Source organism: Leguminivora glycinivorella, chromosome 7, assembly GCF_023078275.1.
Source record: "Leguminivora glycinivorella isolate SPB_JAAS2020 chromosome 7, LegGlyc_1.1, whole genome shotgun sequence".
Lineage (NCBI taxonomy): Eukaryota > Metazoa > Arthropoda > Insecta > Lepidoptera > Tortricidae > Leguminivora > Leguminivora glycinivorella.
Genome location: NC_062977.1, coordinates 867666 through 892677, shown reverse-complemented (window position 1 = coordinate 892677; position 25012 = coordinate 867666). Strand labels below are relative to the sequence as shown.

The following is a 25012-nucleotide window of genomic DNA, read 5'->3' as shown; positions in this document are numbered from 1 at the left end:
TATGTGGATGACCTTGGTGCGGTACGGTCGTGTACTAGCACTTTAATTAATCATCTCAAGAAGCTGAACTGCTGAACTTAGTGTACTTCATCCGGCTGGATAATACGGTACTCATAAGTGATAGAGTTAACTGACAACTCTACATGTATGTCACTTTATGATCTCTTGCTATGTATAATCGATGCTCTTGTTGTTAATAAATTGATGGATGGAACCACAAACTACTAAGAAGATACTAGATGGAACCATCACTTTCAGACAATAGGTATATGAAAAAAAAAATCCCAGCATCTCCACCACTCCCTTTAGGGGAATCCCCTAGAGGTGTATAAACGATACTGTAGGTAGGACAAGGGCGACCACGATATACTTACGAATAATTGTACTTACCATATTTCTATAGAGGTACTTACCATATATAACTATACTTTCATTACCTATTGTTACTAATATATTACCAACTAAGGAAAAGCGGTGCCACTTAACACAGGTATTTGATACTTAAAGAGACACCGACCTTATATGTAAAAGATTACTGAAACTGAATAAACAATTTTTAATTAATTTAATTTTAACTAACCATAGTTACCAAGCAGGGCCTCTTCACTGCTGTTTGGCCATTTCAGCCAAGATGTAGATAATGCCAGTATGGTAACACTGGCCAGATTTATAAAATTTAAACAAAAAAGCGAATTATACAAAACATAACTTTATTAATCAGTTCAGTTAAAGTAATTATGCGTATTTCAGTTTTTTGTAATAAATAAGTATATCCAAATGTCTTCCACCGAGTTGGAGCGCGACATTGTTCGAAGCCGCTTGTTTCTTGCCACACTCTGAAGCAAATTCCTTTGAACCTGTGGATTTCATGACGGATTTTTTTCTTTTAGGGCCACGAGAGTATGCAGCATACTCTGCTTGAATGCCCTACTTCAGTTTCCTTTAGGCACATTGCTATACTCCGCTTGATAGACATAAATATTCTGAGGTAGTCTGCTTTCTGTGCACCCGAGAGGCACTGCTTGCAATACCGTATCCGATTTCTTTGCCTCCAACTTGGTTGTATAATTTCTTGCCATTAATTGGCTATTCTGCAAATAATAATACAAGAAATAAAACTGTGAAAAATAGATATGCAATTCGTGACTTTTGGAAATCTTGGATAATATAAGCGGAGCGCGAATGAGCGTTCCTTTTTGCCACTATTTTTTAAATCGCTCATATTGCAAATTATCGATTTTCATATAAGATATTCAAAATTCAAAAAAATATTCAGCAAATAGGCCACACGGCCCTTTTACACGTCACATACAATAACATAATATTTATATTTGAATTTAAATTATAATTGATAGAATACAAACTTTACCTAATATATAACGCTACTACAATTAATTAGAGATGTATAAGGTCTCTCCAAGTCGAATTACAACTAAAACTACACATAATACAAACAGACATAAAAATCAAAGTCTAAAATTACTTTAGAGGTACAAATGACTCTAAATGTCACAACTTAAGATAACATGTATATAGTATACTTAATTTATTTATAGACAGAGGTGTATATAGTATAGGGTCTCCAAGAGTATAGGGTCAAAAAAATCAAAGTATTGGCAATAAAATATAGATAAATTCATATATTTTTTAAATATTGTTTCCATCTTTGTAAAGGTTCTATAAATCATAAAATATTGCGGGACGGTAGAATATGGGTTCTTCCTTTGTTACCTTTTGTTTGTTTCAATTAGTTTCAAATCGTTAAAATTCCAAATAAAGCTAACAATTCCTCATTTGAATCAGATTACTTTGCCACTTATACTCATGCAGTAGGTACTTGTAATGTGCAACTTTCTTGCTTCTGTTCTAGCTAGAGTGGTGAAATTGTAGATGACATACCTAGGGCAGTAAAGTTGGCAAAGTCTCAGATCACATGTAATGCGATTTGAGGTATTTACTGGCCAAGGCGTGTAATTTATTTTTCTGTTCCACGAGAAGCAATAACTTCTTTAGTGCAGCGCTGCTGGACGACAGAAAAAAATGTTTTTGATAGGACTTACCATCCATTTTAGACGCCTGCATTTTTGTACTAATCTTGAAACGCGCAGCTTTACATCTGATTTTTTTCCTAAACAAGTTGATCTGCTTTTACAGTTCTGCGTCTGCAAACGATTTCGTAACACTCTACAAGATTTGCATCTTGGGAACTGACGATTTCTTTGGTAAGTTTCTTCACCAACAATCACACCTTTACAAAATCTGAAATATGATGTAGTTCATACATAAATTCATTTAATTATATATTTTATAATTCTCGTCTACGATAGTGATATGTTAAAAATTAAACACAATGTTTAGTGGTGTGAGCAACTGAGCACTGTGAGCACCAAAATGGAACATAGTTAAGTTATACCAAGACTGTACCAAAATAGTTCTAGTTAATATAAATAATTAAATTTTCTTTTATGTAAAGATTAAGATGATAAATAAATGGTGGGTCATTTTCATTGACAGAATGAAATTCATGAATGAAAAAATAATTAAACTTACTCATTGTCCTCAATTTGAGTGCCAGCACACACTAGCCATTTTCCAACAGATTTTAAGTAGTCATAGGTTTCTTCATATGAATTAATTCTCTGGTTTAGTTGCAATTCTTCTTTGCTGCGAAAAATTACCTGCAATTAAGTAACAAGTATATTTTTTTACAAATTTAAATCATGCCACCTTAATTTATAGGTAACTTAATAAATACTTACAGTGACTGACAGATCATTGTTTAGACGTATGTGATGTTTAATTTGCTGCGTTCTTGGATCCATGCGCATAAATTCTATCCCATTAGGATTTTCTATATGTAGCCAGTAAGGTGGCAACAATGACGATGCCTGAAACTTACTTTTAAAAATCTCTATTGGGTTTATTTTAACATTAGTAGTATCTTCATCATCATCAATCTCTATTGAGTTTATTTTAACATTGGTATCTTCTTCATCATCAACCTCCTCCTGAATCAACAATGGGTCTGCTAAGTGATGTTCTATCATTTCATAATCCATTATTATATCAGAAGATTTTTGATCCTCTGATAGTTCGTGTTGGTCGGCTTGGTTTTGTTCTTGCTGCTCATTAGGGGAGTGATTGGGGAGTGACTCAAAAGATTCATGTAAGTCAATATTATTAGCTTCAACTTGATGTTCTGGTAGAGGAATATGCTCAATTGTGGGCAAATCTCCTTCCTTATGGCTTTTTCTTGTCTTAGGAATACATTGTTTTAGCTGCTCCTTAGGGGAGTGATTGGGGACTGACTCAAAAGATTCATGTAAGTGAATAATATTAGCTTCAACTTGTGGAGGAATAAACTGATGTTCAACTGTGGGCAAAGCTTCTTTCTTAAGGGTTTTTCTTTCCAGACGAATATATTTGACCTCTCCTTTAATTTTAAATTCACTGTACATATTTATATGTTCTGCTTTAAAATGATGATGACAAATGGAGTCACTTATTTTTAATTCCATTCCTAACGACTTTGACCAATCTTCCAATCGATGTGTCTGTGAATTCATTAGCATAGATAAACAAAAATTGATTAAATTTGTTTTTTATCATGCATAAATGTCTGCGAGCGATATTACATATTTTTAAATTAAAGGAAAAATTTAAAAATTCACACCTCTGGCAGGACTCGAACCTGCAACCTCTGGCTTTGATCGAGCCAGTCCCGCTCCCAATTGCGCCACTGAGGCCTTTTAAAAATGTATTATGTAAATTATAGCCCCCTTATTCATAAACGTTTTCTAGGACACCAATACGTAGGAAAGGGACAAACGAACTTTATCGGCTTGATAACTTTAGAGTACGCTTATGAATAAGGGGGTAAGTAATTATTGAATACTTCGTTAAAGTATTTTACATACCGTTGGTCGGAAATATGATAAGGACTGCGTAGCATTTTTCACTATACTGCGATTTGGGCAACTTTGTACGACGCAACATACCATTTTATTTTAATAAAATATGTAAACGTATAGGTTTGCTAAGCCGGGGAGGCAGTTGATGTGATGGGTACTGAGAAAGGGGTTGACTAATTTTACTGGCGTTAGCTTTCTCTGAGCCCTAAGTATTATATATTTTTTGTGTACTTCTCTGAAAGTTTAATATTTTATTTTAAATCACTGACAGTGAAAGTGCAAAGAGTATTGTAAACAGTGACAGACGTCACAGACCACATGTGATGAATCATGAAGAATAGAGATAAAGGAGCAACCTCTTTATGTATCAGAAGTACACATATTAAAGAAAAGATAGGTGGCGCTGCAATCGCAGGTGCATAACGGTTTGACAATCTCTTAGCCTTCTCGGTAGTGATCCCGCCTACGGAGCAAGAGGTCCCGGGTTCAAATCCTGATGAGAGCTTTTTTATTTTTTTCTACAGATGTTTTTCCTCAATTGTTTTATTTTTTTCATATCCAAAAATATTTTGTTTAGTATTGAGAAAATTAAATTACAAAAAAAAAAAACAAAAAGATTGCTTTCAGGATCGAACCCGAGAACATCCGCATACGAAGCCAGCGCACTACCACGGGACACGGGACTACATCATGACTTGCTCAGTCCGACGAAATCAGTCTAGAGAAAAGAACGTCTAATGTCATCTCACATCGCTGATCATTGAGCGAGACATGCGCTCCAAGCGGAGAGATTTGTAACTGCAATAGGCTAGTTTCCTACTAAGTCAAACCAGCTTCTTTTTAAGAACTGTCAAAACGATTTGCTAATATGGAATTACTATGAAATACTAAGGAGTGACGTCACGGTCAATTCATTTACTTTATATCTTTCTGCTTGACTTATTAAATAGAAATTATGTTTAAAAGGAACTACTGTCCATATTTTTCTTTTAATTATGTGGTGCTTTATTTCGTGCACTGCATAAAATATTTTATTTTAAGTATAGGAAACTAGCCTATTACAGGGTGGGCCAATGATAAATGCATTTTTGAAAATTGAAATAATAGGATTTTTTTGTGGTTTTGAAATAAAAAGTATATTTAGAAAGTATGTCAAATAAATAAATTTTACGTTTTAAAAATTAAATCATCAAGATGTCATCCGTGGCGGTTGCGGCACTCTTCCAGCCTTGCTTGTAAATTTTGAAAGACTTTCGTCAGAAGTTGCGGAGATATTGCTTGGATTTCTCGGCGAATGTTCTCCTTTAATTCTGGTGTGGTTGCCGGATTATTTGAGTACACTTTACTTTTCAAGTAACCCCATAAAAAAAAGTCAGCTGGAGTTAAGTCAGGGCTCCTGGGAGGCCAAGCAATATCACCCCGAATCCGAACTCAAGTCGAAAACGCCGACGAACAGACACATAAGATCGATTGTTTTCATAAAAAGCTTGAATGCAAAACGCTCGCTGTTCTCCCGTGTAAGACACCATTTTGAATAAAAATTTACTTTTTTTTCTTTTAAATGACACCATTATTATATGCCAATGTTTTGTAATTTTGACAAAGGAGGTCGAGACAAAAGTGAATTTATCACTGGCCCACCCTGTACAAGGCCTCAGCCGGTCATTTTTGCGACTGTTCTACTTCGACAGACTTTCCTCCTTATCTCTAGTCTCCCTGCATATAAGTTTTGTTTTTTTTCTTGAATATAAGATTGGGTGGGTACATTGGCCAAAAAGTGTGTCCACATGTCACCACATGTCCACGTGGTCCACATTTTGGTCCACATCAAATCATATTATGGAGTGGCGACGGGCTGGTCCACATGAAATATAGGCGGCCAAGCAAATCTTTTTACTAAAAAACGCGGCAAATTTGAAAAATGTAACCGTGATTAAATTTACAAATGTTGAAACCAAGAAATCTATCTTCCGACCAGTGCGCGGATGCTATAAGTTCTTTCATGTCGTGCGGTGGGCAATAAACATTAAACAAAAATGGGTAAGGTACAGCGGGACAATTTCGACTAGGGGGGGCGTTTATAGTGCATATGTCGCAGGGAAATGGCCAAAACAGAGATTTGGTCAAATCTCTAAGGGATTTGATCAAATCACGCAGGATGTCAAAACGGCGAATCCATTTCATCATTTCTCTAGAAAATTTCAGTCATTTGACTAAATCCCTGACTCTGTTTAGTGATATCACAAAATCGGCCAATAGACACGCCACGTTTTGTCATTTCACTAGATTTGTTTAGGGATTTGATAAAATCCCTGAACCACGACAGTGAGTTGACGAAACGAACTCAAAAAGTCAACTAGTTTTAACATTTCCCTAAACAAATTTAGGGAAATGATAAAGTCTCAACTGGTGATTTGATCAAATGTCTGAACTGGTTTCGTGAAATGACAAAACCAAGAATCTAATATATCCAATTAGAAAACCAAAAACTCTTAAAAACGGATTCAATTTTACCATTTCACTAATCTAGTTAAGGATTCAATCAAATCAAGTGACAAAGGCAATCAAGTAATAAGTTTTCTATAAATAAGAAAAAAATAGAATAAGTGAAGAAACAAAGCTATAAAAGTTTCATTTTAAATTATTTTCATATTTATTAAAACATTTTGTCTTTTCACTGAACTTGTTTAGCGAAATGATAAAACTAGTTGACTTTATAAGCTCGTTTCGTCAACTTACTGACGTGGTTCAGGGATTTTATCAAATCTCTAAACAAATCTAGTGAATTGACAAAACGTGGCGTGTCTGTTGGTCGATTTTGTGATTTCACTAAACAGAGTAAGGGATTTAGTCAAATGACTGAAATTTTCTAGAGAAATGATAAAATGGATTCGCCATTTTGACATCCTGCGTGATTTGATCATATCCCTTAGTGATTTGATGAAATCTCTGTTTTGGCCATTTCCCTGCGACAGATACATGTGGAACTCAACTTGATAGTGTAATGGTGGAGAAATTGGATCAGTTACAATTGCCCCTAGTCGGGATTTGCCCCGATGTAGCTTATTTGTCCACCCCAAACATTTATATAAACTAATATCGGGTAGATTTGTGTGTCTTCGATGGCATTATGCTGCGACATTACATCAGTCTTGCGTGACCACGGCCAGTGCAGCCAGTGCATCGACTCCATTGCTGATTGCTCTATGTTCACCCCTTGCCTCCAAACTTCTCTTTTTTTGAGACTCCGTTAAAAATTAAACCACAATGTTGATGTGATAGCAATTTTATTTTAACTGTATAAATGACATAATCACATAAATAAAATCATAACACAGACTTCTACGTAATATTGTCCTGTGTATAGATTGTTTCACAAAAAAATACAGACGACATGAGAAGAGAGTCGTCTCCCTTGAGATTTGGGCGGCGGTTAAAAAGCTGACAAAAATGGAAAGAACAAAATTTTGATTGTAAGAGTGGCAGCCGTGACCGCTGTCGATATACAGTCGCACCACGGTATAATAAAGAGTGCTGTCATACAGTATGGCCACTCCCACTCCCCGCTGAAAGTGACGCCCTCCTCTCGGTCACCTCACAGTTACCGCCTGTCAAAAACGCGAACAGTCGACCTGTCATATTTCACTTATACAAGTATAGTACGCTGGACGCGTACCTACACTACACGAGCTTAGACTGTGTGCTAGCATAGAGGAATAAGTAAGGGAAGAGTTGTAACTCCATACATCAGTAAATGCGAGTTATTTGTAGTGACATCTATCGTCATTCACTCGTCAATCACGCGCCAACTAGCGTAAATTATCAGTACTGCTACTCAACACTAGGTGCCGACACTATTGCGTCTGCCAAAAATGTAATATTAAAACAGTTTACACCTTATATTTTAAGCTGAAGTAATTGAAAGCAAAGTACTGATTAATACTGTTGTAATATTAGCTAAAAATTGTTGAGAAATAGACTTTTTGTTCGTCGTGACGTCTATTGACAAGTAGCAGTACTGATAATTTACGCTAGTTGGCGCGTGATTGACGAGTGAATGACGATAGATGTCACTACAAATAACTCGCATTTACTGATGTATGGAGTTACAACTCTTCCCTTACTTATTCCTCTATGGTGCTAGGAACGCGCCTCTTTCATCGCCAGAGTCCGAGGTGAGGTCGAAACACACACTTTCAAGAACATTTTGTTGGTTAATCTGTCATACATGCATATTTTCATTCACTCACTCGTTCCCACCTCGTTCCATTGGTGCCAGCTCTTGTGAACTGACCTTGTAGACAGTCAAGCAAATCATGTCACTAAAAAAAGGTGCTAAATACAAACTTAATTGCTATGGACGATAAATCTTCGCCCCACATTTTCAATGTTTTTTAAGTGTTATGTTATGGCTCGTCGATGATTTCGCCGACGTCAAAGTTAGACACGCGCTTTAAGCTAGGAACATACTACGCGGACGTCCGTCGTAAATCGACCGCGGACGGGAATCTGGACAATGGAAATACACATAACCGTGCAAACTATCGGTCGACGGACGTGGACGTGGCCTTGAGCGCATGGATGTCCGATCGAAATCTGGCTCGCTGGATGTTTAGTTCCGTGCACACTGATCGGTCGCGGTCGCGGTCGATTTACGACGGACGTCCGCGTAGTATGTTCCTAGCTTTATGAAGACAATAGGCTAGTTTCCTACTAGTCAAATCAGCTCCTTTTTAAGGACTGTCAAAACGATTTGCTAATATGGAATTACTATGAAATACTAAGGAGTGACGTCACGGTCAATTCATTTACTTTATATCTTTTTCTTTGACTTATTAAATAGAAATTATTTTTAAACATAACCACTGTCCATGTTTTTCTTCTAATTATGTGGTGCTTTATTTCGTGCATTGTATAAAATATTTTATTTTAAATATAGGAAACTAGCCTATTTTATTGGCCGGTGAGCCCTACATTTTTCAAACTTGACGCCTTCTGAGTGACAAGATTTGTTTGACGGTTTTTTAGTTAGTGCAAGGACGATATAATACCGGAACAGACAAAGCCCATACAAAAAAGCGTACCCCTGAAATGTATGGGCCTTTTAGGCTTAAAACTAGATGGCGCTGTTTCGCAGCCTGGAAGTGGCCAAAATCATATTTCCACCAAATATTTTTGCGTGTTTTTATTTTTTATAAGAACAAATGACATGTTCCTTTATATCGTGTGATATCACCTCAATACACATTTAAAAAAAATCTCGGTATCAGCATACGCTAACGTTAACTATACAGTTATGATAGTATTTAATAGGTGGCGCTAAAAAATGAGGTAAGATTTGATGAGGATTGTAAATCGTATATAAGGGCCGGTTGCATCAAACCGTCTGTCACCGTTAAAGCGTTCGTTCAATTTTATTGTATGGGAAGTTCCGTAGACGTCTGCTGCGTGACGATGACGTGCCTGTCAAATGTGGTTGATGCAACTGGCCCTAAATCATCGTTGGTTAGTGTATTGTATTAATCGCGGCCCATATCATGAGTGACGGCAGGCGCGTCAATGCGCACGACGCTGCTGGCGACGGTAAAGTACCCTTCATACTCGACGGCGTCCGGCGTGGTGTCGTAGTGGTAGTGGCCGCCGTCGCCGTGCGCGCCCCAGCCGTGGAAGTGCTGCACGCGCAGGTCCAAGTCCTGCCAGAAATATGCACAAATTACACACATGGTGAAAACTACTACGAAATAAGTTAGAACCCTTCAAGCGACACGGAAAACTTCTTCCCTTCCGACTTATTAGAAGCCGGTGTTGATGGAAACCAGAAAAACCGGCCAAGAGCGTGTCGGGCCACGCTCAGTGTAGGGTTCCGTAGTTTTCCGTATTTTTCTCAAAAACTACTGAACCTATCAAGTTCAAAACAATTTTCCCAGAAAATCTTTATAAAGTTTTACTTTTGTGATTTTTTTCATATTTTTTAAACATATGGTTCAAAAGTTAGAGGGGGGGGACGCACTTTTTTTTCCTTTAGGAGCGATTATTTCCGAAAATATTGATATTATCAAAAAACGATCTTAAAACCCTTATTCATTTTTAATACCTATCCAACAATATATCACACGTTGGGGTTGGAATGAAAAAAAAAATCAGCCCCCACTTTACATGTAGGGGGAATACCCTAATAAAACATTTTTTTCCATTTTTTATTTTTGCACTTTGTTGGCGTGATTGATATACATATTGGTACCAAATTTCAGCTTTCTAGTCCTTACGGTTACTGAGATTATCCGCGGACGGACGGACGGACGGACGGACATGGCGAAACTATAAGGGTTCCTAGTTGACTACGGAACCCTAAAAATAGTCATCAAATCATCACATCCTACGTCTATAAGAGACTGTACAAGCAGTCTCAAGTAGAGCGACAATGTTTTTCATAGCTGCGTAAACTAACACGGGAGCGACAGAGTGTAAGTGCGTTTTCACATTATCCGATCCGATATCGGATGTCGGAAGGATTTCTATGGAAAAAATCCAAGATGGCGCTCCAAGATGGGATATCGGTCCGACATCCGCGATGCGAAAACGCACTATATACGCCTTTGGCGAACAGGTGCTATTCCCATTAATAAGTGTTAGGAAGCCATTAGTGCTGTGTACACGTACCAGGTCCCCGGTAACCATGGTGCCCACGTGCGTGATGGGGGCGCGCATCTCGAAGTAATGCAGCCAGTTATCCACATCCGAATCGGAACAGAGTGGTGTAGGAGAGAAGTCAGGCATCACGTGGTGCTTCACCTTGCCCGCGCGGAGGAGGAACATGCCGCCCAGACCTGGGGATGTGTGCGAAAAGAAACGGTTAAACAATGAAAGCTTTGTGACTACTGACTGCAGGTTCAATGACAATAGGTGTAAGGGTACGACGTGCGTCGCCTGAGTGTGGATAGTCCCTTACGTTCTTAAAGCCTTAATTATGCTGAGCTATCATTTAATTTCCGCTCTTTAAGTCCAGATTTTCTACAGTAAAGGATTCATTCCTAACAAAGAAACTTCCGTCTAAAAAGATAAAGATGAGTTCTGTAAAAACAAGGTTTACAACTTGTAGGACATGGACAAACAGAGAATGATATTAGCAAATAAGACTCACCAACGACTTTGTCCCCGTAGTGCTGTTTGAGCGCCTCACGGATAGCTGTGATGAAGTTGGCCTCTCCGATACGCTTCTTGGCTACCACTTTAATGACCTGCAACACGATCTCTAATTAAAGATAAGGTTAATACATAAACTCTTCGGGTGTTTCCTGGAGTTTGAAGTTTAGGTGTAAGGTCTACGACACGAAGACTCGGACTTAGCCTCCGATGCTGGCCACGGATATCCTCGTTCCTCGGTCTTAAAATAATACGGCCCTTATTATAGCAAACGAATATAAAAGGTAGGTTAATTATACCCTGGAACAACTCTAGTGATGTCGCTAAAGAGATGTTGTGTATGTAGCAAGGTATGTAATGTACCTTGGGGGGCAGTCCTGGTCTCGTTGTTGGGGAGCTTACTCTATGGTAGTCGCTGGTGCCCTTGGCTGCCCCCACAGGGTACAGAGTACAGACACACTCGTGCTTTGGTCTACTGTGTCGTACTCTTTAGCTGCCTACCTTGCCGGGGCTTCCATCAGACAGTAGGTAGTTGCCCAGGAGGGCAGTTCTGGTCTCGTTGTTCGGGAGCCTTCTCTGCTGGTAGCCGCTGGAGCCCTTGGCCGCCCCCACTGGGTGTACGGATACTACCCTCGTGCCTTGGTCTACGGTGCCGTTGCGAACGGATAAGTTGATGATACCCTAGAACATCACAAGATTATGGTGATCATTAATTTTACTTGTCTCACTAGAATGGTTTGTTATGGTTCTTTCTTGTTGTCTTTATGGAAAACCACGAAAGCGATTATTTAACACTGTTGAGTATTTTTAAAAGGTTGGCGCTGCTGTTTAGTCATTGTGACTAAGTTGTAGACCTTTTCTCTAGTATTATGGCCCCTACTTTACACTAACTTACCTCACAATTTACTCCGATGTATGGCCACGGTCCCGCGCCAGCTCCGGCCAGGAAGGCTGGGTCCCGGCGCTGCTGTTTGGCGAGGGCAGCTAAGTCGTAGACCTTGTCACGCTGTACAGAAGGCATGAGGTACGGTGGCCCGCCGAGTTCTATTAGCTTTTCGTTACCGCAAAGACCTGTAATTCAAGACCGCACTCTACAGAATATCAAAATATCAATCATTGAGGCAATATCTTCTATCTATCATCTATTTTGGTTTAGTCACTATTCAGTTATCAGGCAGGTATGTATTTTAGCACAGAATATATAATAGTACAAGTACAGAAGGCTTACTCCTTTGATGTTCACAAAATGCCGCCATTCTAAATTCTTACCTACATTAACAAACGGACCGCACGCGAGCAGCCGACATTGAATTCTATTGCGCCGCGTGAAGGTCGTCACCAGCGAACGGGCCGCGAACTCGCGGCCGCTGGCATGTACTTGCAGCGCGGTGATAGAATCGCGGAGTGAGCCGCCCCTGATTTTAGTAAGACATGGGGCCAGTTGAATCAATATTAACGTCACGCAGCAGAGATCTACGGAACTTCTCATAAGTCATAAACAATAAAATTTAGCGAACGCTTTAACGGTGACAGGCGGTGTATGGTGCAACTGATCTATAGTATTGTAAACTAAGTAGGTAGGTAATTGGTTCAATGATTTTTATGGTCGCGTGAACATTATTTAAACACTAACTAAAGTCACATGAAAAACCGAATGCAAGTAATTCATTATCTACTTAACCTACGTACTATTTAATTACGATTACGTAACGATAATTACATTAATGGCAGAACAATATTTACATTCGCTGCTACCCTAACGCTGGTTATCAGAAAAATATCAGTATGGTTTTAGTAACTAATGTAACTATCAACAATGCTCAGATATGACTAAAATAATTCCATGGGTTTGTTATCTCTACTGTTTTACATAAAATGTACGTAATTTTGTATTCCTGCAGTACGATGTAGAAATATGTTCTATGACGCTCCGGCTGTGGAATGATCTTATTGACATTCCTGCCGAGGTTATTTCGAAGATTTTAGGAACTGCTTTTAAAGGTGAACTTAGCTGACAGGTTTTCAGTCCTTTGAACGCATGTGCGACGCGTCACTGACTAAGTGATCGACGGCGTGCATCAGTTCGTCTCTTTGGTCGTCAAAAAGTTAATGATTTGGAGGAGTCCAGAACAAGGCAAAACGACTACGTTAGGGTAATCATTTCTAAACATAGATCAAGTGTGAATGGCCGTGGTTTAGAATGGTAAGGACGTTAGCCGCGTAAACTGAGACCCGGTTCGATTCGGCTGGGCCATCGATGGACGTGGTCACTTTTCCTAAGGTGTACATCTTAGTTTATAATATGAGGTGTGTTTAAGAAAATACCTGGAGCTGTGAGGCTGTAAGGCTCCTGCGTGAGGTCCGGGCTGACCTCTGCCGACACGGCCACTGACTCGAAGTTGGACTTGAGCGCGCGAGATAGCACTGAAAAAAAGGCATTTTAATCGTTATACGTAATGACTGTATTTACAATAGATAAATTATAGAAATCTAATAAAATGTCGGACGTCGGTAAGATGTTTTTATTTAGTGCCAAGAGATAACACTTCTAAACCCATTCTGATTTGAAAGAGCGGCAGTGTGCATTCGTCGTACGATAGGTTAAGAGGGCTTTCGTGTGAAAAACATTGAAATCGCAACGGAGCGCTTGATCATACCGTGTGTGGTATCAAATTAAAGGGCTTTGCGAGTAGTTTACAAATATATATCACATTATACGACTGTTTCTACTTGGTCAAACAAAATATAAGAAAATGTCCAAAAGTGGTAATAATTGTACCGGTGAAGGCTCGTTTTCAAAAAATTGCCAAAAATAAATAATACCAATTTATAATCACTAAGGCATATCAGCAATTTAAGTAAACGTTGAAGATTCATTAAATACAAACATTATTTCGATGTGATGTAGATTTTTAAAGAAATTGTCACTTAATTTTAGGTAATTTCTGAAAAAAATTGATTTCGACTTAGCCTCGTTTACTCTTTTTTAAAACCTTATAATAAAAATGTAGTCTGAGAAGATTGTAGTACAGGGTATACGAATTATAAATTTACCAGTTTTAGTTATCAAAATTGTCCAAATTTTACAAATAAGATCGACTAATCCAGCTCTATGCGTGAATTTTTCTAAACGTGCTTTAGAGAAAAAATCATAATTAATTTAGTGACTTGGTTTTCAAAAATCCAGTCTTATAAAAATCAAGATAATAAGATGCTCTAACTGAAATTTGAATTAAATAAATCTATTGGATAACGGAAAGTGTAGTATTTAACCGACTAAAACTACCAATTTTACATTATTTTGACGTTTTTTTTGAAAGCAGCCTTAAGTGTGACTTGTGTAGTGTGTCTAATAAACTTTTCTTTTCACGCACTCACCTTCAACGATCTCCTCCAAAGGCGGCTTATGAAGAGGCTTTTCCAGGATCGGAACCTTTGCGTAATCAACGGACGTCATGCTAAAACACAAATTTACAATGTTTTCAGTTGAAGGTTTTTCCACTTCGTCGGTTGCTGTCGATAAAAATGAATCAGTCTGCAGACAGAAAATTGTTCTACAGTTTATAATGAACTATTTTAAGAACAATGCCTCGGTTTTCTTAAAATAATGTAAACAACGAGTGAATTTTGTTTAGCTACGCTATAATTGACTAAACAAAAAAGCACGTGCGGTTTTTTGTTTAGGTAATTATTTTTTTTTAAGGTCGATGTTTACCTAATTAAAGACCAAGCGTGAAAGACAGGTGAAAGATCAATGTTGAACAATTTTAAGAAAATTCTCCTTGATAGCAACACTGTTCTTTTCAGTAAGAAAAACCAATTAAATAGGTACCTATACGTACAATTTATTAAGTTAACTAGCTTTTGCCCGCGGCTTCGCTCGCGTTAGAAAGAGACAAAAAGTAGCCCTATGTCACTCTCCATCCCTTCAACTATCTCCACTTAAAAATCACAACAAATCGTCGCTCCGTTTTGCCGTGAAGGACGGACAAACAAACAGACACACACACTTTCCCATTTATAATATTAGTATGGATAACACTTTGTGGTAAAAGATATTTTAATATTAAATATTGTTGACATTAATTATTGACTCACCTTGCATCACGTCCTCTCAAGGCCGCTCCATTCACAAGAGCGAAAAACAAAACCACTAACAACCAACTTACTAGCATTTTTAATCTTATTGACAATTTTAAGGTTAAGGTCAGTGAACTTTCACAAGATGAATACAAATAAGAATACGTACGTTGTGATGTGAGCCGGTGTGCAGGAGTAACTGTAGATTGGACCTCTTGTTTGTTTAATGAGATATATTAGTTGTTTCACGCGTGTGGCCGCGGCGACGGCTGGGTGGTCTATGGCTGAGTGCGGCCGCAGATCTGTCTTATCTGGTGGCAGCATTGTTCTTTACAAATCGTTGTTAGATTTTAAGCTGTAGCAATAAGGGTGATGAATAGTCAACAGGACGGTGCATTTCACTTCGGTGCAGTAACATTATTAAATAATGTACCGGGAGCGTACAGACATAAAATAATTATTTATGATTCAAAATCATCATTTATACGTACATTTTACCAGCGAGCTTAAGACGTTACATAAAGTTAAAATTTGTATGAAATTACTTTGCACTCTTGTGGATAAAATGTAATTTTGCTATCTCTTCTCGAAGAATCAAGAGAGCCTTTAAAAGTTCTGTTGGTGTGGTGAAAAATATAATAATACTTCCCATTGTTATTCTGATATATGAAAATTGCATTTAAGTATTGATAAGTTTTGGTTTGTGAGTGAAGAATAAGAATAATGTATAATTATGATTGTTTTGCCACTTTTTCTTTTACGATATAATAACGGTATACGTATAATGTAAATAATACTTATGTAATGTGTGTACTCAGACAGTATCTCCACAAGTAGGCACGTTGTTATCAGTGATAAGGTCAAGTGTATGGGAACATTAAAACTCTTGTTCAAGGATAGAGTTTATTGTTATCAACTTATAAATAACTTACAACCAGCCAATAAATAAGCGTGCACGCACTAACGTCAAACAACCAGCGGTTCTGAACCAAACTTTGGCAACAGGCTTAAACTAACAACTAAGGCCCTAGTTCAAACAAAAGCGAGTAACCGATGAGCTATAGCAAAGACATATGTAACTCCGTATAGACAGATAAAGTCTAAGAAAAAAACGTACCTCAGTACCATACGGAAAAAGGTACGGTGGCCTAGATGGCGTTACACCTTTGGGGGACGCTCGGCTAGATGGCGCTAATAATAATATTTAACATTTTAACACATATCAAGCTAAGAATATGGGCCAAATTGTCAAGAATGAGGTTCAAAAGTTTTAAGCCTATGTCAAGAGATGGCAGTCTATGCACTGTGATTACACATTTTACTTCGACAGTAACTCTCTACAATACTCGATCCTCTTTGGTCATTACCAAACTAAAATGGAGTTGGGCGGGATATGTTGCTAGGCAGAGGATAGGGATATGTTGATGGCAAATTGACTAAATTGTTAACAGAATTAATGGCGGCCGCTCACAGATATAAGAAGCGCTTGGCATCCGTTAGCTCGTTGGGTGGACGACATCCGGAAAATTGCGGGTCACAACTGGATGAGACTAGCTCAGGACCGGGACAAGTGGCGTACCAGAAGAGAGGCCTATGCTCAGCAGTGGGCGATAAAGGGCTGATATGATAATGATGTAAATAAAAGAGTCGCGATGATAGCGCAAGCGAGTTATTGTTCGATAAAAATCGTTAAGTTATTTTTCCCCTCACTAGCTCGGAAACACGTGTTTTGTCCTTTAATACCAGCGGGTAAAAACGCATTTTATCCACTAGTGGGTAAAGTAATTTGACCTTGAATAAAATCAAATTAACTGCTTTAAAATTGATAACAGTAGGTTAATCTAGTATTACAGATGATTTACCACCTGTGGAACTACTGGAAGCAGTGATAAACGCATTTTTTTGCGTTGTAGTTTCCTCGCTATAGTGAGGGGAAAAGTTTTGTGTTACACTCGGGTGCAAATGTATTTTACTTCTCGTGTGTTAAAAAACTCGCAAGTTCAGGATTCTATTCTGGAACCACTCGCTTCGCTCGTGGTTCAACTATAGAAACCTTTCACTTGCTCGTTTTTCAATTCCACACTCGGCGTTAAAATACAACTTTGCCCCCTTGTATACCAAATAACTATTATTTACACGGGGGCGACTATCTTTAGTATTGTCTATCGGCGATAGTTCATCGCGTACTCGCTTTTGGTGGGACAAGGACTTGTTCCTAATGTACTCGTAAGAGAATTTCTTTTTTTTTTTGCCAATATTTTTTTTTTATTGTTTTAGGGAATTTTAGGTCAATTGTACTCAGAATCACGAGTACTTTCAATCTCACTGGGAGACAAAAAGTGTCCCAGAATTTCCATACATTTTTGTTACTTTCCTCTTTTGTTACCCCATACAACATGTACGGAAAATGGTAACAAAATAAGAAAAAATCGTATGGGACAATTTTTTTAACTACTAGGATTGAAAAGGCTAGTAATTCTGAGTAGAAATAGCATTTTTTTTTCAAAAATATCACACCTCATAAAAGTGGCAAAAAAAAAAGAAATGCTCAAGAAGGAAATTATACCCTTTGCCGCTAAGACTAGGAAACACGTACAGTCGCCATCACTGCCATCAGACATATCTGAGCGGCCGGGGCGCTAATAATATAGTGTCGAGGCAGGCAAGCATGGCCGCATACGATATAACGTGAACCCGTCCTTTTCGCACGATTTATAAGAGCGATAGGGACGCACCTATGCGATAAAGTTTTCGACCTAGTGTGCTACGCCCGCAGATATTTGTGAGCACCTTGGCCGATCTGCTGGCGACTATACAGACACAAGAACGCGCTTAGAACTGAAAGTGTACAAAAAAGCGATACGCTCATACAAAGGTTATTACTGCAATCGGAAAATAAATACAGAAATTATATTAGAAATGTTAAAAGTAGACATCCTTATGTCATTTCGCACAGTAAGTTAAAGAAAAGGAAACTTTAGCTTAAATAACTCTGTGTGCGTAGCCGAATACGCAAACGCTCACGATACGCTATACGGTAATATCTCTTTCGTAGCTATCTATCTCTATCGCTCTTGCATATTGGCGCGACAGAACTAGACTATATTTCATTCGACTACGTCCCCTGAAGTTTTTTTTTATCATCAATATCATCATAAACCTTAAAGACATATCACCTCGAAAAGCCAATCAAATAATATAATAACACATTACGATACAAGTGCGATAAAGAAGAATTGGCGATAAATTAAAACACGACCGAATATAGTGTCGTTAATCGACACGAGTAACGTATTCCCTTTTCGCACGTGTGTCGTACGACGTTTTACAGTACATATAGCCCTTTTGAAGTTACGGCATAACAAGTAAAGTATTAAAAAAGCACTATATGTACTGTAAAAGTTTTTTAACACAGAAATAAAGCATTACCTTGAGTGACTCAGAAAAGAAAACATAAATTATATATGAGCGTCAATCATTGTGTATCACAGCCTAAAGTGTCTCGCTTCATACTCCAACCACAGATAAGGAAATACTATGACACGTTAACCAGTAAGAAATTTTATAGCTTTTGAAACTGTTGTGAGATGTATGTTAAGTTTAAAATTATCTTAAGGCACTGGTCCCACCAAAAGAGTAAGCTATGAGCTATTTACGATAGAAACGAACAAAATATAGTTGCTCCCTTGATAAATAAAAGAGACGCGATGATAGCGCGAGCGATTTATACACCCTGTTTTTATTGAATTCCGTTAACTTTAAGGGAAGATTCATTAGATCAAATACAATTTCTCTAAGAAACTAGCGTCTTAACTCTTACGGTTATCGAGTTATTAAAAAAATAAAGATAATTACTGAACACGTGTGTGACAGCCTTTACCAATTCCAAATGTTGTTTGTTTTGACATGTGCCGTCAATCACTTGACACTAACTTGAATGTTATTCTTAAGGGTCTCTCACACTAATAAATTCATTTATTATGTATGAATAGATGAAGTGATATACAGGGTGGTTTTTTTTGTCGAATTTAACTAAAATCTATCTCTCTTTCTCTTTTGGTGGGACCAGTGCCTAAATATTGCATTTCGTCACTACTTTTAAAAAATCTCGTATCTCACTCTGTTCCTCGAGGCCGGGCGACATGTCGCAGCTGTATTCTGCGACCTGTCGCGCGCCTTCGAAACAGTCGACCACGCACTGCTTCTCGCAAAGCTATCGTGGTATGGCATAAATGGATCCTTCCTCGAGATATTAAGGTCCTTCCTTGGGGAGCGAAAACAATCCACTTACGTAAAATCTTTTTGCTCTGACCTTGAACAACTGGGGGACAGTGCTGTCCCACAGGGATCAACGATGGGAAATAACCTGTTTTTGGTCCTTGTGAATGACATCACTGCCGCTTCCGATGACGCGGAGTACGTCATGTTTGCCGACGACACGTGTGTAATAACTGCAGCCGACGATTTCCCTAGCTTAGAAATAAAACTAGCTCAAACAGCAAAAAAGATATCTGATTGGTTCAGTGCTAATGGCATGCTTTTGAATGTGGATAAGACAAACATAATGTACTTCCAATTAAGAAGAAATGAAAATACTCCGAGTATTGTTTTAAACAATACTCCAGTACCACACGTACATGAAGTTAAATACTTGGGTTTTGTAATTGATTCAGGACTGACGTGGGCACCCCATATAGACATGACGTGTAAACGTCTCGCATCTGCGTGCTTCGCTTTGTCTAGGCTAACTCACAGTCTGTCCGAGGAGAACCGAAAGAGTGCCTACTATGGGTACTTCCATTCTATATTAACCTACGGTGTCGACCTGTGGGGTACTGCTGCGGACCGTGAGAGAATGTTCAAATTACAAAAGCGTGCCCTTCGCATTCTAACTAGAAAACCGCTTGACCATCCAGCTAGGGAACTTTTTAGAAGTTGTAAAATACTTACGTTGCCAAGTGTGTACATAATCGAAGCATGCAAATACGTCAGACAAAACCTTCATCTGATCCCCACTCATAGCCAACTCAGGGGCAGCGTGACGCGCAGGCGTAACCAGCTGGTCGTGCCAGCGTGCCGCCTCGCAAAAACTAGAAAGTCTGTGCATGTAATGGGTATCAGACTTTACAATGTACTGCATGATGACATAAAGCAAGCTTCTAGCGATGCAATATTTGTCCGCAAACTAAAATCCATCCTACTCGAAATGGCTTGCTATACTTTGGATGAGTTCCTTCCTCAAAGATAAAAATGCAGTAAGTCTATATGCATTCCATACATACTTACTACAATTTTTTTTTCATTGACAGACAAAGATACAAGTTTTTTTTAAAGTAGTGACGATTTGCGATTTTGAGAAGGAACTGAAATATGTAACTATGGCGTTATACGTTTGTGGTTACCAATTAACGTTTAGAATTAATACAGAGCCATCTACTTTAGCTGTCAAATTATATTGCACTAGTTTACGTGGCCTAGTATTCCATTATCTATTATTTAACGGACAAGGGAAGTAAATTAAAACTTCCCCTCTCATAGTTGACATGCAACCAAACAAAATCCTACTCTGTACATTCTTTCCTCTCACTCGTACCAAAATATAACTCTTTCTTTATTCACAATATACGAATCATTACTATATATTAATTAGTAACTTAAAGATCGACTCGCGTCGTCACATTTCACAATACAACCTAACTACACCTTTTACAATGAAACGCTTTATTATTGCAAAAAACTGTAGAGGGCCTAATATTTTTTTTTCAAAGTTGCCCACCCCACTTTTTTGTAACATGGGTATTTTTTACGTGATTCATATTCAGAATCGTGAGGTCTTTCGATCCTGATAGGAGAAAAAAAATGTCCCAAGATTTTCAAACATTTTTCAAACCTGCCATTCCGTTACCGCCATACAAAATGTATGAAAAAATGGTAACAGAGATGGGAAAAAACCTTGGGTACTTTTTTTAAAGAGCAGAGATAAAGAGGATTTAAAGAGCTCGCGATTCTCTGTGGAAACCACATAAAAAATTTCAAATAAAAAAAAGCGGGGTGAACAAATTTGAAAACAAATGGCCTAGTAACTGAATTTTACATAATAGCAAATAATAGTCATACCCTCTTTAACTGAAAATATTAACAAAATTATTTCATTTAAGTATTTAACGAAAGTAACAAATTTTATACAAATGTACACACAACATATTTTAATCATGTTATGTATTTAGTTATTCTGTATGAGGACGAAATCTTCGTGCATATATTATAACAATATATGCACGAAGACTGGGTGACATCAGTGGCCTATATCACCACAGTGACAATTCTGCATATATGCTGGTCCAACAAAGAAATATTGACGCTGAGTAACAATTTTATTTATCGACTCAGAAATAGGCACAAAATTGTCCCTGTCAGTCAAGTTTAGTGTAAATGTCACTGTGATGAAATAGGCCACAGTTAGATGTCGATGGCGATATTTTATTATAAGCCCAGCTGAATCGTAAAATACTGCAAAACAACACCGAGTTTGGTTAATTGTGATATCACAACTACATTCACATGTGTCACAATAAACATACTAATAACGTCACCTTCCGACATTTTCTCACAAATCAACACTGTCACAAAGCATTTCGATACGAAATGGGAAATAAAATACAGGGTAAAGTTTACTAATGTCCGTCCTCTTACTTAGGCGCATCTCAACAAAAGCGAGTAAGCGATGAGCTATCGGCGGTAGAAAGGAACGAAAGATAGTCGCTCCCGTGTAAATAAAAGAGAAAGAGAGCGATTTATAGTTCATCGTTCGGCGACGAACTATTGTCCCAGAGCTGTAAGAACCTCTTTTTGACACATGACAGCGACAAAACGTAAACTTGTTTTACTAATGGGGGCAAAGTAGTTATTTAAAAAAACTGCACGTGCTTAAAAACAATATTTCGATACCTGAGCATCATCTAAAGATTTCAATATCGAACCGCGATCTTCTTTAGTGAGTATTTTACAAATAGTTAATTTATCACGCAGGTTGCTTAGGGTATCATTTATTATTCATTTTTATTTTTAAACAAGCTTTGCAGTCTGTCATTTCGATTCAAAATATTTCAGTACACCAACAGGAACATAAAGACTTTAAAACATCAACATAAATCTAAAATCAATCAATTCGATTTATTAATTTATTTTTCAAAATCATCACGTCTTAGGTAACATCGCAGCCAGATTAAAAACGAGCTAAAATTTGTAAAAATTGAACTTTCAAATCCTTGTGGATAAAATGCAATTTTGCTACCTGTTTTCAAATAGCAAAGTAAGCCTTTATCAGCTGGTGTGATGAAAATATCTTTTGTTCGTTTCTATCGTCGATAGGTCATCGCTCACTCACTTTTTGTGATAGTGACCAGACAGCGGAACAGGGGCTGCACTTGAAAGAGACAGACACTGAGAAGTTTACCCTATGTCTGAACATTTCACAAAATCGTTCAACAATCAACTAACCTAACACATCGATACATCAATAAATACAAATATAATACAAAGGTCTATCATCTAGTTCCCTATAGACACTAAAGTATATTTCATCAAGACTTTTTTTACAAATATTACGTTAACAACTTATATAAAGGTAGGCACTAGGTTCGCTATAATTTTAAAACATAGACAAAATATACTAAGACATGCTTATAATACATGTAAATATTTGTCAATCGTTTACAGATGATTAATGCGAGATAGATCACAGTTTCTTTAACAGTATTAATGACATAAGGATGGGTAGTTTTCGGCGAAACATGTGCTAACCCTGCTGATGTAATTTGTCATAGGAAACGTTAGTATTTGTCATGCTAGATCTGTGTCAGTACGTCTTGTACTGAGACTGACTGAAATAGTATGACACGTTCGCACGGTTCCGTAACAATACGAAGGCTAATTTTTTCGCACTACCTCTGTACCATAAATCATATGAAGGTCTTAGCGGTTAAATCATCCTAGTATTTCTTGTCTATATTTAAATATACCCGTCATTCTTATATACACTATTGATAATTGAATACATTTGACAACTATATTATGATTTCCATACCTTTTAAAAGGGTAGTGATTACGTTTGGAATACGAATGTTCATAAAATGCGTCATACTGCTCGCACACGCTACGCGACGACAGTGTGACATTTTTATGAGGCACCTTACGTTACAACGCTAACGTGTCTAATGCATTTCAATTAAATCTACACACGGGAATAAAAATATCCGTATATAGTGTACATATATTTTTGTTCACGTAAGTGTAAATAGATAACTGCATTGGACTGCACACTGCACACTCCCTACCTACATGCAATCTTTGAATATCATGAGTTACAATAATATGACTATGCATAATTATTTAAAAAAACCGGGACTTAATCGCGTATAACTACATATTAAACTGACCTCCAACGTTTCAAGGACGGCGTTGTCCCCGTGGTCTCGGAGAAGACTGGCTTGAAATGACATCAACACCTTCTGACAGCCGCGCGAGTTTTTCGAACTACCCGCACTTGGTTTTGATTATCAACTTGAACTGTTATCGCACTAGGGATGTTACTCTGTCGACATACAACACTGACGATATTCGATTTAACGACTGTCGATATTATTTTCGGCTTACACTTATTAATGACAGGATTCCATGTGGATGAGATCCTAAAACCTTCGTCCCGATTGAAATTGCGATGTTTTTAAAAATAATTATGTGTAATAATCGTGAAAGTTTAAATCAATATGACTATGCACTGGGTTCTACGGTTTGTCCACCGCACCACACGGCATTTGTGCGTTGTGCGTGCCACTGGATATTAGCGTAACGGCCCAGCCACGACATTGGTCTAAGCGCGACAGCGGTGAGCGGCAGCCATACGTGCGAATGAAAAGTCGCATTGCTGTGTCTCGCTCCAATGTATGGACGTATGAGTTTCAATCTATTGACAAGTACGCCGCGCACATGCACAAACAACGCCCAATCGCGCACTCAGGCCTCACACTTGTTATATCTAAATATGATTATGATCTATTAGGTCTGTGATGTGTCGTTGTATAGCAGTGACTTGTGATGTCTGTAACGTCGATATTGACGACGTGTCTCGATATTACTTAGTTTTCACAAGTGTAAGAAAAGCTTCAATATACCTTTTTGGTGTAGTGAATATTTATATGAAACTTTAATTATATGAGTATAATGTAATACTCTGCGTCCTTTATTATAAGATATTATGTTATTATAATTTTTATTTTTATAATACGTGACACTTCTTTTACTTTTTTTTACATGGTTTCAGTCGTTTCTAGAATTTTGATATTTATTTGATGAAATTAATGTCGTTTAATCAGTCATTTTATGTATTGTTTCTTGTAATTACTAACTGTGAGCACGTCATTGCCAGCCTGTTAGATTTTCGTCATAAAAACTGTCATTGGCGAGTCGCACTGAACTCGCAGATAATGGCAACCGCAAATTCGAAATGTTATTAATAATGTCTTGTCCCTAATTATATAATAAAGGGATATCATTAAGAGTAATATCATGACGATGTTACAGATGTATAATAGTTCTCATCGCATTATCTCGGAAACGTTCGCATTTGTCGTGCTATTTCGATCGAAGTACTTTTTGTACTGAAACTGACTGAAATAACATGATATGACCCATTCGTGAGTCGAAGGAAAAATATAACGCACTATATCTGTTTTTAATATTAAGATGAACCTATAATATCAGTCGTTATTTCTGCACGTAGCTCATCCTTTATATCCTTACGTTAAACTCCATAGTTTAGGGGGCCCTTATGGATACACTTCGACCCATTAGGGTGTTTTGTGCAATTACCCCCAACG

General features: G+C 37.8%; 2 protein-coding genes across 7 annotated transcripts; both read right to left on the bottom strand.

The window, feature by feature from the left end:
• Nucleotides 1-699: 699 nt before the first annotated feature.
• LOC125228374 lies at nucleotides 700-4189 on the bottom strand. 3 transcript variants are annotated; one of them, XM_048132919.1, is made up of 5 exons: nucleotides 3918-4189; nucleotides 2760-3554; nucleotides 2551-2678; nucleotides 2061-2259; nucleotides 700-1091 (listed from the first exon to the last, which is right to left on the bottom strand). In XM_048132919.1, exons 1-5 carry the CDS (start codon nucleotides 3999-4001, stop codon nucleotides 933-935), a joined length of 1365 nt encoding a protein of 454 aa, XP_047988876.1. In that variant the 5' UTR covers nucleotides 4002-4189; the 3' UTR covers nucleotides 700-932. The 3 variants fall into 3 exon arrangements, with proteins under 3 accessions (XP_047988876.1, XP_047988877.1, XP_047988878.1); XM_048132920.1 differs by having other exon boundaries at nucleotides 700-1086; XM_048132921.1 differs by having other exon boundaries at nucleotides 3999-4189.
• Nucleotides 4190-9081: 4892 nt separating this feature from the next.
• Nucleotides 9082-24962, bottom strand: LOC125228377 (ester hydrolase C11orf54 homolog). 4 transcript variants are annotated; one of them, XM_048132926.1, is made up of 9 exons: nucleotides 24936-24962; nucleotides 15304-15440; nucleotides 14433-14512; nucleotides 13380-13478; nucleotides 11950-12125; nucleotides 11556-11735; nucleotides 11053-11149; nucleotides 10572-10738; nucleotides 9082-9604 (listed from the first exon to the last, which is right to left on the bottom strand). In XM_048132926.1, exons 1-9 carry the CDS (start codon nucleotides 24945-24947, stop codon nucleotides 9431-9433), a joined length of 1122 nt encoding a protein of 373 aa, XP_047988883.1. In that variant the 5' UTR covers nucleotides 24948-24962; the 3' UTR covers nucleotides 9082-9430. The 4 variants fall into 4 exon arrangements, with proteins under 4 accessions (XP_047988883.1, XP_047988881.1, XP_047988880.1 ...); XM_048132924.1 differs by lacking the exon at nucleotides 24936-24962 and having other exon boundaries at nucleotides 9082-9274; nucleotides 9406-9604; nucleotides 15304-15473; XM_048132923.1 differs by lacking the exon at nucleotides 24936-24962 and having other exon boundaries at nucleotides 15304-15473.
• Between the last annotated feature and the right edge of the window lie 50 nt (nucleotides 24963-25012).

Excerpts from the sequence above, each read along its gene's own strand:
- LOC125228374 (XM_048132919.1), bottom strand. The coding sequence starts at position 4,001 with ATGGTATGTTGCGTCGTACAAAGTTGCCCAAATCGCAGTATAGTGAAA. Across the intron at positions 2,679-2,759 it reads ACAATGATCTGTCAGTCACT|GTAATTTTTCGCAGCAAAGA; the intron begins GTAAGTATTTAT and ends ACTTAATTGCAG. Across the intron at positions 1,092-2,060 it reads GCAGGCGTCTAAAATGGATG|AATAGCCAATTAATGGCAAG; the intron begins GTAAGTCCTATC and ends TATTATTTGCAG.
- LOC125228377 (XM_048132923.1), bottom strand. The coding sequence starts at position 15,458 with ATGCTGCCACCAGATAAGACAGATCTGCGGCCGCACTCAGCCATAGAC. Across the intron at positions 13,479-14,432 it reads TTTGGAGGAGATCGTTGAAG|TGCTATCTCGCGCGCTCAAG; the intron begins GTGAGTGCGTGA and ends CCTTTTTTTCAG. Across the intron at positions 10,739-11,052 it reads CTACGGGGACAAAGTCGTTG|GTCTGGGCGGCATGTTCCTC; the intron begins GTGAGTCTTATT and ends ACACATCCCCAG.